The sequence below is a fragment of the Oncorhynchus gorbuscha genome, linkage group LG25, assembly GCF_021184085.1.
Source record: "Oncorhynchus gorbuscha isolate QuinsamMale2020 ecotype Even-year linkage group LG25, OgorEven_v1.0, whole genome shotgun sequence".
NCBI classification, from domain to species: domain Eukaryota; kingdom Metazoa; phylum Chordata; class Actinopteri; order Salmoniformes; family Salmonidae; genus Oncorhynchus; species Oncorhynchus gorbuscha.
In genome coordinates this window covers 16540563-16555561 of record NC_060197.1, presented here as the reverse complement: position 1 = coordinate 16555561, position 14999 = coordinate 16540563, and the positions used below count along the sequence as shown (strand labels likewise).

General features: G+C 43.6%; 3 protein-coding genes and 1 long non-coding RNA gene across 4 annotated transcripts in view; 2 read left to right on the top strand and 2 right to left on the bottom strand.

The window, feature by feature from the left end:
- The window catches only part of LOC124013766, a 1361-nt gene extending 541 nt beyond the window's left edge, over positions 1-820 (bottom strand). The window contains exons 1-3 of the long non-coding RNA XR_006834927.1: positions 665-820; positions 204-326; positions 21-116 (exon numbers count right to left, since the gene is read on the bottom strand). This is a non-coding gene — a long non-coding RNA (uncharacterized LOC124013766). The remainder of the gene's footprint in view (positions 1-20; positions 117-203; positions 327-664) is intronic.
- The window catches only part of LOC124013765 (GRIP and coiled-coil domain-containing protein 1-like), a 22653-nt gene extending 16394 nt beyond the window's left edge, over positions 1-6259 (top strand). Inside the window, exons 7-8 of the mRNA XM_046328272.1 lie at positions 212-348; positions 6247-6259. The gene's annotated coding sequence lies outside the window, so the exon portion shown is untranslated. The remainder of the gene's footprint in view (positions 1-211; positions 349-6246) is intronic.
- LOC124013764 (protein DENND6B-like) lies at positions 1890-4173 on the bottom strand. Its single transcript, XM_046328271.1, has 4 exons — positions 3876-4173; positions 3609-3648; positions 2176-2256; positions 1890-2081 (listed from the first exon to the last, which is right to left on the bottom strand). Exons 1-4 carry the CDS (start codon positions 3941-3943, stop codon positions 1941-1943), a joined length of 330 nt encoding a protein of 109 aa, XP_046184227.1. The 5' UTR covers positions 3944-4173; the 3' UTR covers positions 1890-1940.
- On the top strand, positions 4421-14999 carry LOC124013762 (leukotriene A-4 hydrolase-like). The gene is made up of 18 exons (XM_046328269.1): positions 4421-4621; positions 6247-6377; positions 7238-7358; positions 8105-8278; positions 10101-10153; positions 10265-10337; positions 10459-10599; positions 10695-10718; positions 10813-10883; positions 11062-11173; positions 12045-12189; positions 12376-12479; positions 12587-12657; positions 12815-12869; positions 12980-13075; positions 13185-13267; positions 13348-13452; positions 13642-14999. Exons 1-18 carry the CDS (start codon positions 4466-4468, stop codon positions 13772-13774), a joined length of 1848 nt encoding a protein of 615 aa, XP_046184225.1. The 5' UTR covers positions 4421-4465; the 3' UTR covers positions 13775-14999.

The window sequence follows — 14999 nt, the reverse complement described above, 5'->3', positions numbered from 1 at the left end:
TTAGAGTAAGCCCTACTCACGGTGCCTGTGTCGTAGTGGTATACTCCTTAAACTCAGTGTCGTGTATGGTGAAGTAGGGCCTGTAATCACAGCAATACTGCAGTGGAGCAATCGAACTGTAGGATGGGAGAAAGACCAAACTCACCGAGTTACAGTACATACACGTGACGCTAAATGTCATATTTCATTAATTTTCTGTTTACCTCGCTAGGGCCAGCACAGTTTACGAGGAGACAGTAGGAGAGGGTGCCATGATGACCACGGGCTCCCCGATCAGCATGAGCTCCCAGAGGATCTGCAGGTGGATCAGGAAGGACTGGAAACACCTGGACAGGTCAGAGGGCAAAGGTCAGTTCATATACGATGCTGCTTTCACTAATACAATGCATCCTCAAATTAAACTGAAAATATAGCTCAAGCCATGTAATTTACACAGATACATAACTATGTACAGTATATGTTTAGATTTTCACTTTAAGAGGTCAAGCTCATGTATTGTCGATAGCATCATAGGGGCTGGTAGAAGATTCTGGTAATAACAGAAACATACTTTTTAGATATAGTCCTCTAGTGATACCCATCAACTAACAGCAACTTTACTAACATCATGGAGAAGTCGTATTTTCATGGGCACGTGGCCCATTACATAAAAAGCTATACCAACCTCCTTTTGTGCTCATTTCACCGGGCTACCCCCTGGTTTGTCGTTTTTGGATGGGATCCTGACCTGCATGACCACGCCCATCACAGGTAGGTTGAGTGTCAGCCCTGGCACCGGAGATTGCCATTGGTCAATCTCGTTGCACACTGCATGGTGGGAGAGTGAGAAACATTACATTACATTTAAGTCATTTAGCAGACGCTCTTATCCAGAGCGACTTACAAATTGGTGCAATCACCTTATGACATCCAGTGGGACAGTCACTTAACAATAGTGCATCTAAAACTTAGGGGGGGGGTGGGGTGAGAGGGATTACTTAACCTATCCTAGGTATTCCTTAAAAAGGTGGGGTTTCAGGTGTCTCCGGAAGGTGGTGATTGACTCCGCTGTCCTGGCGTCGTGAGGGAGTTTGTTCCACCATTGGGGGGCCAGGGCAGCGAACAGTTTTGACTGGGCTGAGCGGGAGCTGTACTTCCTCAGTGGTAGGGAGGCGAGCAGGCCAGAGGTGGATGAACGCAGTGCCCTTGTTTGGGTGTAGGGCCTGATCAGAGCCTGGAGGTACTGAGGTGCCGTTCCCCTCACAGCTCCGTAGGCAAGCACCATGGTCTTGTAGCGGATGCGAGCTTCAACTGGAAGCCAGTGGAGAGAACGGAGGAGCGGGGTGACGTGAGAGAACTTGGGAAGGTTGAACACCAGACGGGCTGCGGCGTTCTGGATGAGTTGAAGGGGTTTAATGGCACAGGCAGGGAGCCCAGCCAACAGCGAGTTGCAGTAATCCAGACGGGAGATGACAAGTGCCTGGATTAGGACCTGCGCCGCTTCCTGTGTGAGGCAGGGTCGTACTCTGCGGATGTTGTAGAGCATGAACCTACAGGAACGGGCCACCGCCTTGATGTTAGTTGAGAACGACAGGGTGTTGTCCAGGATCACGCCAAGGTTCTTGGCGCTCTGGGAGGAGGACACAATGGAGTTGTCAACCGTGATGGCGAGATCATGGAACGGGCAGTCCTTCCCCGGGAGGAAGAGCAGCTCCGTCTTGCCGAGGTTCAGCTTGAGGTGGTGATCCGTCATCCACACTGATATGTCTGCCAGACATGCAGAGATGCGATTCGCCACCTGGTCATCAGAAGGGGGAAAGGAGAAGATTAATTGTGTGTCGTCTGCATAGCAATGATAAGAGAGACCATGTGAGGTTATGACAGAGCCAAGTGACTTGATGTTAGGGAAGTAGAGTCCAGACTGTACCTTAGAGCCCTAGTTAACTATAATGGGAGATGAATTAGAAATAAGACAAGAGGTTATATATTACCCAACCTGCTTCAAGGCGAGGTTCCAACTTCTCAAAATACTCTGGAGCTATGATCTGCAGCAAGGACTGAAAGAGGTGGGCATACAGTAGTCTGGACACCAGTACAAGAGACTAGCAAGAGAGAGAGAAAGAGAAAGGCAGAAAACCAAATGTGAATACATTGTGGTTCTGATTACTAAGCAGATCTGCAACATAAGCTTCTAACCTTCTGAAAGTAGACTCTTTTGACGGTGGCGTCCTCGACTTGTCTGAAGTAGACATAGCCATAGAAATGGGCCAGCGCTCGCTAAGGGGGAAAGGGAGAGAGGTTAGATAATAAGTTATTGCAATGACAGAAGTTTAGTGGTGGCTGACATGAATATTCCACTCCAGTCACTGATTTCAGATTAGCGGTCCCTACCAAAGAACCAACCATAACCCTAAAAAGTAAGCAACCAAACTGTCCCTGGACCAGTTGTTCAGTCAGACCACAGCAAAGGACCGATGACAGACTCCCAATCACAAATCGACCGCTAAGACTAAGCCCTACACCCTATGCACTTGTGGAGATGTGAGATGATTTGGTTGATATAGGCAATATAGTGAAACTTTCACCTAGCCTATCAGAGGGCAACTATTACCCTATTGCTTACACCTGTCAAATCCAATCAGATCTTCATGAATATGATTTGGGATTGGGCCAGACAGAGGGCTCACCAGTAGTGTGACGGGTGAATCTCTGCTGTAGGCATTCTCCTCTACAAACCAGGAGCCCCTGCTGCCCACAGACTGATGCAATCTGAAGTTGAACTGGGTGTCCCCAAGGCATCCTGGGAAACATCACACAGGTCATGTGACTGATATAGATTTTTGGCCCAATCCCAAATCGACCCCACGCCCTATACACTTGTGGAGATCTGAGTGGATTTGACAGGTGCATGCAATTTGGCAAAGATCATCAACTAAATTCAGCCGCAGGTCGATCTTTTCTTGAGCAGCTGGCCAGAACATAATCACAAATCATTTGTAGACTGCAAATTGTTTGCAAGAAGCCCAAACAGATGTAATATTTGAATAAAACATCATTTCCAACTTGACTTACATTTGTATACGATCACATGTATCTCTCGCTCTACTATGCCTGGGAATACTTTGGAACATATTTCCAAAATTAAAATCACTTGGAGCTGATTTGCTATTTTTTTCCCAGTCTTTTGTGTCCAGCAATAAAACGTAATTATTATTATTTTTTAAACTATTTTTGTTTTGCTCAGAAAACTTTGGGGCCCAAATAAAATCACCAGTGGACAAAATGTAGCTCGCGGGCCGCCAGTTGGGGAACTCTGCGATATGGTAATAGTTCCAACTTCTGATAGGATAGGTGGAAGTTTCACCATATTGTTAAAAGTCATCAAATCATGTCAGATATCCACAAGTGCATAGGGCCCTGGATCGACTGTAATGTATTTTGTGATGACATAATGTGCCATCTAATACATTAACCCGAGTAAGAGCCAGGGAAGGACAGGTAGCAAACGTTAGTTTTCTGGAGTTTAAAGGAGAGGAAGCACAATCAGGGTGATGTATTCATTGACAGGCAACTAGCTTGTTATGTATGGGGTGCATCACAAAAATTATGAGCATAAATTAATTTCATACCTCCTTCTCAGTGAGTTTCACATGGTGTGGGGAACACCAGCTGGAATAGAGGAGAAAATGCCAATATGTCATGATGTCACTATTCCACACATGCGCCGGTTGGCCAGATTATGAAACACATGAGGTTGATGTGGATCATGATTTCTTTCTGCAAGCAAACCAGACTTTGTACACATTAACATCATTAGCACGCTAGCTAGATTGGGTGTCAACAACACATTTTAGGGATGCTACACTACAGTAAAGTACATTGCAACCGATAAATACCTCTGGCTTGGCCGAGGTCGAAGGTAACGACGCAGACACACTCCAGCCACGAAGAGAACCGGGCCCATGGCAAACTCGATTCTGTATTCTCTGACTCAATTAAATGAGATTCGGAGCTGTCCAACGAGTCAATCACGAATCAGATGTCCATTTCCTCATTGCCCCGAATGATTGTGCTGCCCTGTCCGCTATTTACTTCGTGACGTGAAAGCAAGACGCGTCGCCTCTCCACAGTGAGAAGGGTTGAAATGACAGCTGAATCCCCCTGTCCTGTAGTTACAGTAGATAGTTGTTCTGCAAAAATCAAGTGCTATTGAAAGACTGCTTCGAAATCAACATGATTAAAATGTTTCCCCGAAGTGTTTACTAATGCAAATAAATAGATCGTTGAAAGGGGACGGAAAGCTCATTCTGGTAAATGTACTGGTTTGATTATACATTTTTGAAAGAAACTCACGTTCAGCTCCAGAGTAAACTACAACTCCCACAATGCATGCAGCAAGGCGCTGTCACATGGACGTGCGGTGAGCTGGGTTGTAGTTCATAGCTAATGCAAGTGTTTTGCGCTCTCTCATGATTCTGGACCGAACATGACTTCAGCTATAGACCCCTGCTCATTTTCCTCATTTTCCAAGTGCGTTACCAAGCACCTGAATCTCACCTTCCATGTGGATTTTGACAGCCATGTCCTCAAAGCTAAGGTCGCACTCACCGTGGAGGTTTTAGTGGATCATTTCACGTCTTTGGTACAGTATTTATCTCATTTCTCAATCTGGATAGCCAGCAAGTTAACGTTACTAAACTAACTTTAGCTAGCGAAATTCATTCATTCTTGCTAGCAAATGCCTTTGTGTTGTCAAATTCATTAGCGTGGGAAAAAGCCTTGTTTCAGTACACATTGTTTTGAGTGGGTATAATTTGTGGAACGTTCCAACAGGGATCTGTTCCAAAAACGTATTAAAGTACAAGGTTGCCTTCAAACAACGCATACAAAGTAGCATGATCAATTCACCTCGCTAACTAGCTGCCGAATAGGCATCAACTCACCACGTATCTTATTCTTTTTAAAAATAATATGTTTATTTTACAATAAAAAATATAATAAAAAAAGACAGCAATACTAACAATGACATTCATTGTACTGTTGAATGGGATGGCCAATTTAGAGCACAAAACTTAACTCACACATACACAAAATAAAACAAAATCCTATTAGGTGGTACATGTATAAGACGGCATATAGTCATTACAAGCAGTGTAGTTCAGCCAAAAATAAATATTGATTGGAGTACAGCACAGAGTAGCAGCAGATCGTCAACCCAGTTATGAAGCGGGACTAGACCATTTATCCAGTATCGGCTGCAATATTTTGTAAAACATTGAACTTCTATTGGAGGTATTGCATCGAATCTTTTCCATATGTATTACATTCCCTAAATCCCGTAACCACATGTCAAAGGTAGGTACAGTCTCCAGTTTCCAAAATTGCAATATGAGCCTTTTGGCTAATAGAGTACAAAGAGAGACAGCTTTCTCCTCGTGGTTATTCCCATCAACTGTACCAAACAGAGCGGTCAATGGGTCTGGGGCTAGAACTCTATCAAAGGCTCTAGATAAATAATCAAAATGAGAGCCCAGTAAACATGTAATTTAGGACATGTCCAGAATAAGTGGGTCAACGTCCCCACATATCTTATTCTTAATGTTTGTCCATAGGCTACCAGAGTGAGGACAGACATTTTTCAGAAATAAACTTCATTAAACAGCCACCCCCTACCCGGTATCTTATTCTGCCGCTATACAACTTTGTGTGCTTTGTTTGTTGGCAATCTTGTTGTTTACGAAGTTTTTGGTTAAGATTCCTGTTGGAACGTGCAACAAATTATACCCACCCCATTGTTTCGTTTCACCTGTTTCAGTACACTGCTACAAAGCAATTGGTTGAGCTTATCAGACACAACGTATCACGCTGCAAGACGAGCTCTGATTTGAATCTCACTCATTGCAAATCTGATCATTAGTGGGTCACATTCAGGAATGATATGTAGCTAGCCATATGTACTTTATGACACTGTTCTGCTCAGTGACAGTACGACTTTGACAGGTCGAGCTGGCGTGTGATACCAGCCGCGTGAACTTTAGATCGGAGTTCAGACTGTGTCTCACAGCAGGTGTAGAAAATGTAGTCAGCCTCCCAGGGCCAGGTTGAGATATAAATGTGTATTTCTTATGGTGACAGCTGTTTTACAGTCACAATCTGGGGGAAGTTGGAGGTTGTGGTTCTTGTAGTTGTTGACACTGTTGGTTACCCAAACGTGTTGCCCCACTTCCCCTTTTCTTTAATCTCTCTCTCTCTCCTTCCTACCATCAGACCCTTGACACGAAGGACCTGAAGGTCTCCAAGGTAACAGCCAATGGACAGGCAGCAAAGTTCACTCTGGGACCCAAGCACAGCTTCATGGGAACCCCTCTGGAGATCACACTGCCATTTGACCTCTCCAGGTAACTGTAGGGGAAGGGTCCCAAAGCTCCTTCCCATTATTGATTAAGGGGACCTTAAGAATCATATGCTCACTATTATACTGTTGCTATGTATCTTAATCTCTGCCACTATACTTTTCACAAGCTATCTATATTAGTCTTTGCGGTTACACCATAGCTGTTGCCAGAGCGTGCCTGTAGGCTGGGTGTAAGTCAGACCGGAACTCGGTAAAGAGCTGAGAAGTTAACACTGTCTGGTTTTGACACTTTTTGATCTCGTGTGACAGTGGAAAATGCAGATGATACTTAGAATTTAGAGAAGCTACTATACTAGGTTACCTTATAAGGTAACTTCAGCTTATTGCTGCACACATACATTGATGTAGATGATCACACCACCAGGGGGCGATCATAGGTATATATTATAATCAGCTGCGCCCTTTGCTTGGTTGCAGAACTTACTCTGAGACATACATGCTCTGTTTCTCTTGTTAAATTCTGCCTGCAATTGCATTAATAAAGGTTTGATTGATTTACTTAAAGAAGATATTGGCTGACTGCTGATTTCACCAGATAAGCCAATGATTGACAAGGAACCTATCCCGACTTAACCACCCCCTCTGTCTCACTCTCACACCTTAGGGGCCTGTTCAGGAAGATGTAATGTTACAGAATATTCAGAAATAAATTAATTGTTTAGAACAGATATGATTTTGTCATATAGAGCGGGGAATAGTGTCTTCTCTATTCATTCCATTTCTATCTGTAACTTTCAGAGCACTTCACATCACTGATTCCACCCCAGGTAACTCAACCCTCAGAGATTGAACTGATGGATACTGGCTTAGAGGTAATATTTAGTGTGTGTGTTTGTTTCTCAGGGGTCAGCATGTGATCGTGGAGGTGACTTATGAGACTGCTCCTAATGCTTCTGCGCTGCAGTGGCTCACTCCTGAACAGACTGCTGGGAAGAAACACCCCTACCTCTTCAGCCAGTGCCAGGTAACACACACACATACACTGAGTTTATGGACATGCACAAACATAAAGTCTTATTTTTGGGTTGGGCTTGTTCTAATTCAACAAAAGACTGCACCACGAACAGAACTTCTATGGTAAAAGTAGTTGCAAGACTGGCAATCAAAATGCAACATTTTCACAATATCTGACCAGTGTAACTGTAGTCACGCACAGAAACCACTTCTGTGACTAGAAGCTCTTATTATTATTATTTTTGGTTGGATGCCAGTCTTGCTCAACGGTCATTTTAACTGTGAAAGTAGTTGTAAGACTGTCTCAAAAGACATCACAAGGGAACACTTTCCCAACCCCATCTTCTGCAACATCCAACCACTGGTGTTGTAATCACGCACAGAAACCTGCTCTGCTCTTTGACGTTCTTAGCAGAAGAAAGATTGAATCATTTGATTGTAACCTGTGCCAGGTGAGGTTGCTTTTGCCCCTGCTTTCTTTCTTAGTTAAATCCCTCCTCTTCTCCCTCTCTTTTTTTGTGTGTATCACCTGTGTGTCCAAATGTGCAGTGTCCCACTGCCGCACTGATAAGTTTAATGAGGACCATGATCATTGTCTCCTCTTGTTGCTGATATTGATATGAACAGCCCTCTATATTATTGCACACAATATTACTTTGTTTACTTACATTACTTATATCCGTCCCCTCTTGGAGATAAATCCAGATTAGGTGGTTGATGTGATAATGTGCTAATAACCACCTCAAACCCCTCCAGGCCACCCATTGCAGGAGCATGGTACCCTGCCAGGATACTCCCGCCATGAAACACACCTACTATGCCCAGGTGTCTGTCCCCAAGGAGCTGGTGGCTGTGATGAGCTCTGTACGGGACGGAGAGGAGCCTGATCCCCAGGACAGCAGCCGGGCCATCTACCGCTTCAGACAACCAGTCAGTGTTTCTATTCTCGATCACTGTTTCTATCCATTTCTCCATCCAACCATCCATTTTCATCCATAGCTTAATACAGTAAGTCAGTCTTGCTTTTTGGCTTGACTGTTCAAGGTACAGCGCTGCCAAAGTAGCTGCTGATCAAGCAATAACGAGTTAATTACAAGGAATGTTTAGATGAAACGGCCAGATAACAAAAGGAACGCCTGCAATCTGAATGAAATGCAGTACCAGTCAAAAGTTTGGAGGGTTTTTCTTTATTTTTTACTATTGTCTACATTGTAGAATAATAATGAAGACATCAAAACTATGAAATAACACATATGGAATCATGTAGTAACCAAAAAAGTGCTAAACAAATCAAGATATATTTTATATTTGAGATTCTTCAAAGTAGCCACCTCTTTGCCTTGATGACAGCTTTGCACACTCTTGGCATTCTCTCAACCACCTTCATGAGGTAGTAACTTGGAATGCATTTCAATTAACAGGTGTGTCTTGTTAAAAGTTCATTTGTAGAATTTCTTTCCTTTTTAATGCGTTTGAGCCAATCGGTTGTGTTGTGACAAGGTAGGGTTGGTTTACAGAAGACAGCCCTATTTGGTAAAAGACCAAGTCCATATTATGGCAAGAACAGCTCAAATAAGCAAAGAGAAACGACAGTCCATCATTACTTTAAGACATGAAGGTCAGTCAATCCGGAAAAGTTCAAGAACTTTGAAGTGCAGTCGCAAAAACCATCAAGCACTACGATGAAACTGGCTCTCACGAGGACAGCCACTGGAAAGTAAGACCCAGAAATACATCTGCTGTAGAGGATAAGTTCATTAGAGTTACCAGCCTCAGAAGTTGCAGCCCAAATAAATCCTTCAGAGTTCAAGTCTCTGACACATCTCAACATCAACTGTTCAGAGGAGAACACGTGAATCAGGCCTTCATGGTTGAATTGCAGCAAAGAAACCACTACTGGACGCCAATGAGAAGAGAATTGCTTGGGCCAAGAAACCCGACCATTAGACCAGTGGAAATCAGTCCTTTGGTCTGATGAGGACACATTTACGATAGTTTGTTCCAACCGCTGTGTCTTTGTGAGATGCAGGGTAGGTGAACGGATGATCTACGCATGTGTTTTTCCCACCGTGAAGCATGGAGGAGGAGGAGGTGTGATGGTGTGGGAGAGCTTTGCTGGTGACACTATCAGTGATTTATTTAGAATTTAAGGCACACTTAACCAGCATGGCTACCACAGCATTCTGCAGTGATACACCATCCCATCTGATTTGATCTTAGTGGGACAATGACCCAAAACACACCTCCAGACTGTGTAATAACTATTTGACCAAGGAGAGTGATGGAGTGCTGCATCAGATGACCTGGCCTCCACAATCACCGACCTCAACCTAATTGAGATGGTTTGGGATGAGTAGGACTGCAGAGTGAAGGAAAAGCAGCCAGTATGTGCTCAACATGTGGGAACTCCTTCAAGACTGTTGGAAAACCATTCCTCATGAAGCTGGTTGGGAGAATAACAAGAGTGCCTTGATGACAGCTTTGCACAAAGGGTGGCTACTTTGAAGAATCTCAAATATAAAATATATTTTGATTTCTTTACCTCATTATTCGATATTTGTTCTTTTATAGTTTTGATGCCTTCACTATTATTCTACAATGTAGAAAATAGTACAAATAAAGAAAAACCCTTGAATGAGTACAGTAGGTGTGTCCAAACTTTTAACTGGTTCTGTACATTGTCAGTGACTGGAGCAGGTACATGGCTGTGTGTGTCTGACCGCTGTGTTTGTTGACCTTTGACACCTCCCAGGTGCCCATGCCCTCTTACCTCATTGCCATCGTGGTAGGAGCTCTGGAGAGCAGGTACACACACACCCACCCATACATATAACTATTGCCCAGTTTTCCTACAAATGATTTTAAATGAATAAATGATCAGTGAAATATTAGTAATAAATGTTTGTTGTTTACTAGAGAGATTGGGCCCAGGTCTCGTGTTTGGTCAGAGAAGGAGTTTGTGGACAAGGCAGCATATGAGTTCTCGGAGGTGAGTTTAGCAGTATTTACTGTATCTGTGTGGTACGTAGGTCATTTGTCTCATCCTACATCAGCAGAGTTTTTAATATTGAAATGTCAGCCTTGCCAAAAGGTGTGTATGTCCCTCTCAGACAGAGACCATGTTGAAGACCGCTGAGGGCCTTGCGGGGCCGTATGTGTGGGGCCAGTATGACATCCTGGTCCTGCCCCCCTCCTTCCCATATGGAGGCATGGAGAACCCCTGCCTTACCTATGCCACCCCCACGCTGCTGGTGAGAGACGTTACACACGCATCACAATGCCAAATCCCCCTGTCTGTGTATTTTTGTTGTTGTAACATTCCTTTCATCCTATGTTTATCTTCTAGGCTGGAGACAGATCCTTGTCCAATGTAAGTTCACAGGTGTCCGTGTCTTCTCAAGTATGTGTTTTATATCTCTGTACGGGTGTGTTAACCTGTGTCCTCCTCCTGTTTCTCTCTCCAGGTCATAGCCCATGAGATCTCTCACAGCTGGACTGGCAACCTAGTGACCAACAAGACCTGGGAGCACTTCTGGTACGACACAGAGAAAAACATTCTATCAATGTTTTTTTCTCGCTTGAAGGAATGGGAATGATATGTCAAATTAGCCATAACTGAGTATCAGACAAATGGGAGTGAGAGATGGAAAAGGAAGATCGCTTTCCGGAGTTAATGAGTTCATAATTAGTGTCTGTGCCCCTTCCTTCTCCAGGCTGAATGAGGGTCACACGGTGTACCTTGAGAGAATGATTGGCAGGTCTATGGAGAGTGAACAGTTCAGACAGTTCAAGGCCATGGGCGGCTGGAAGGAGCTGCAGGAATCGGTGAGCGAACACACACACACATGCACGAGTACACTGGTACATACAGGAGTACACTTTTAAGCCTTGTTCACATTGGCAGTTTAAACTGACTCAAATCCTTTAAAAATATATATATCTGTTATTTGAACACCCAAAACACCCATGGAATCTGATATTTCGAGTCCCATTTCAAACCACCTTTTGTAGGTGGTTTGAAGTCAGTTATACATCTGATTCCTGGCCTTGCGACTTGTTTTTAAACGGTCAAATTGGATACATTTTCTCTCAAGTGGTTTTTATTTGGCATATCTAGTTGCTTGCTAGCTACTCTGACAGTTTGATAAGAACATGTGGTAGCTAAATAGCTTGTTAATTGTTGACCAACATTAGTGAATGTGCTAGAGAGATAAACAGCCACCTAGCTAGCTGGTTGACTGCTGTGGCTAACCAAAAAGGCCTTGTTTTGAAAGTTAGGTCATGATTTTGGTCATTCAAAGCAACTGGTAAACGTCCATGGCAGGCTTCGTCACCTTAGCTCGCTACATAACGTCTGAGTTGATAAGAAGCACGAGCACCACTACCAATCAGCCTACACCACTGTGCACACACCCTTTGTTACTATGACAACTGGCGTAACCATGTCAGCTAATGACTGCAGTCTGAACACACAGAAATCAAATTTGGTCACGTGTAACTTCCTGTTTGGAAGTTACAAATTATTTGGAAAAACCAAACTGATTTGAGCATTGAGGCCTGCAGTGTGAACAAGGCTTAAGTACTGTGTCCGACTTCACTGAAGTCGCTTAGCTGTTCATTCGTACCTGTGTTTGTTTGTGTGCGGGTGCAACTGTGTATGCCCGACCTTATCTGATCTGTTACCTCTGTCTCCCAGGTGAACACGTTTGGGGCCAACAACCCTCTGACCAACCTGGTTCCCAACCTGAATGAGGTGGACCTTGACGAAGCCTTCTCCTCTGTCCCCTACGAGAAGGGCTTCGCTCTTCTCTACCACCTGGAGGAGCTCATGGGAGGACCTGGTGAGAGAGAGAGACACACACACACACACACACACACACACACACACACACACACACACACACACACACACACACACACACACACACACACACACACACACACACACACACACACACACACAGTTGCATTTCATTCGGTAATAAAAATGAAGTCCCTTGCTTCATGTAATTGGTTGTCTCTTACAGAGGTGTTTATGGGTTTTGTTAAGTCGTACATCCAGCTGTTTTCTTACAGCAGCATCACTACTGAGGAGTGGAAACACTACCTCTTCACCTATTTTAAGAACAAGGTACAGTAACCACCAGTCTCCACCTAACCAAGTTGCTATCAAATCCTCTTGCTGTGGCTCTTGAACTTCTCTCTGTTTCACCTTTACTGCTCCCTACCTGATCACAGGTGGACATCCTGAATAAGGTGGACTGGAACGCCTGGATGCACACCCCTGGGATGCCCCCCGTCAAACCACAGTGGGTTTCCCTTACCATTTCACTTGAGAATCACTCACCTGGCTGTTACACCTTTGAGCCCCACTTCTGTTATTTTGTGGGTCTGTTTTTGGTTGTCATTGTTTACCTGTCCAGTCAATCAGAGGTGTGTTAAATTGATGCCCCACCTCCTCCCCAGATATGACAGCACCATGGCAGACGCCTGCATCGCGCTGTGTAAGAGATGGGTGAAGGTACATGCTCCGCATTGATAATGTGTATGTTCTAGAACCTCAGGATGATAGAACATAGCATTTTTTTTTACAAGTATTACTGTGTTGTTAATTTCTCTCTCCCCCTCTAGACCAAAGAGGGGGATCTGGGGAATTTCAGTGAGGGGGATGTGAAGACTCTCTCCACCCACCAGCTCATAGAGTTCCTGTCTCTGCTCCTGCAACAGGTAGACACGCCTCACTGTCACTCACCCGGTCGTCGTAGCAACCTTCCACAAGCCATGTGATCGCTCTTTTCGAATCCAAAGCGGACCAATGACCATATTTTCCCCCTAGGAGCCCCTCCCCCTCAGCCATGTGAAGAGGATGCAGGAAGTGTACCAACTCAACTCCATCAACAACGCAGAGATCCGCTTCAGGCGAGTTCCTGTTCTGGGGTCCCATCATGCAGTATGTGTCTGTGTGTCATTGGCTCTCACTGTTTGCTCCCTTCTTCCAGGTGGCTGCGGCTGTGTGTCAAGTCCAGGTGGGAGGATGCTGTTCCCATGGCACTGAAGATGGCGACAGAGCAGGGGAGGATGAAGTTCACACGGCCACTATTCAAGTAACTAACGGCACCACTATCTGAGACCATCTCTGTTATTAGATGCCATGCGTTGTTGTGCTTTCTGGATCAAATTATTTCTCGGCAGCATCTTGTTAAAAACATGATGAGTCCTATTCTCTTATTTAGAGACCCTTTTGTGTGTGTGTGTCCTACCTAATCCCTCTTGTTCTCCCTCCCTTCTTTTAGAGAAGTGTATAACTTTGATAAGTATCATGAGGAGGCGGTGCGTGTGTTCATAGCCCACCGGGCCGCCATGCACCCGGTAACGGCCAATCTGGTGGCCAAGGACCTGAAGGTGGACAACAACAAGAGCACCTGATTCTAATTGGAATCCCACCAGAAGCACTCCAAGACTGGCATTATTACCGGTTCACACACCCCACCCCGTTGCCGGAAACGACCAGAGAAAGCTAGAGAGAAGCTTCCAGCCGCATCCCCACTTTTTTTATAACGATCTCTGCTTTGCTTGGCAGCTATTCAGAATTGGCTTGTATCTGTTTGTTTTTACATTAAGGTTTTGATATGTCGAGCGGGGTTGGGGTCAATTCTGAATGTTTGAATTGAATTTGAATTGGCCACACCCCACAGGAAACAGAATTTGAATTGAAGGAAGTAGGTTTTAATTTAAACCAATTAAACTAAGGCATGAAAGTCTATTAATTTGACAAATCTTTTATAAAAAAAGCATATGCCACAAACTCAAATTTAAAATATTATGGATCTATTCAACCAGATCTACTTTAGCAGACATCACCATAGCTTTTGTTTTGACAACGGAGGTGGAATTGTTAGATCTGTCAAATCGACAAGTGACTCCTGGCATTCTACCTAAAGCAGACGTTGTCATTGGCTGCACAGTCATTGCATTAACAGAAATTCCAAGAAGCCTTGTTTACAAATTGAACACTGGAATTTGAGATGTAATCTACACCTCGATTAGGATGATAGAAATCGTCATTTTTGTTTGAATGATTTTTAAATTTGAGCTGCGTTATTTCTATGTATCCTACCCTTTCTTGTTCTGAATTTCTAATGCAAGTAATACTATTGCCGGTTAACACTTGATCAAACCAGTATTTTTCTTTGTCATATGTTTGCTTATTCCCTTTCATACATTTGTTTGATCTTATAACTTCTGGGAAATGTATTTGGATATTTAAAAACACGAAGGAAATTATTATAGACAACCCACAACATGACCTTATAGTATTTTAGACCACTGTAATTATTTCAAATTGTTTTAAGAGAATGAGTTTTAACAAATGAAATGTTTCCTTATGGTATTGGTAACCATACATGACCATACAAACATTTCTGTCGTAATGTGTAGAATTCACAACCAATTCAGAATGGACTTTAACCCAGACATCCAGGGATTCATCTCAGGGCAGAAAAGTTATAAATGTTTTTTTATTTATTTAATATTTTGGGAAACTCATTTTAGAATGGTTAAATCTTGTCCAGAATGCAAATACAGAACCTGTGTGAATTAGTTGCAATTATCTCATGCTTTCTTTGACGCCATTAAACACCATTATCCGAAA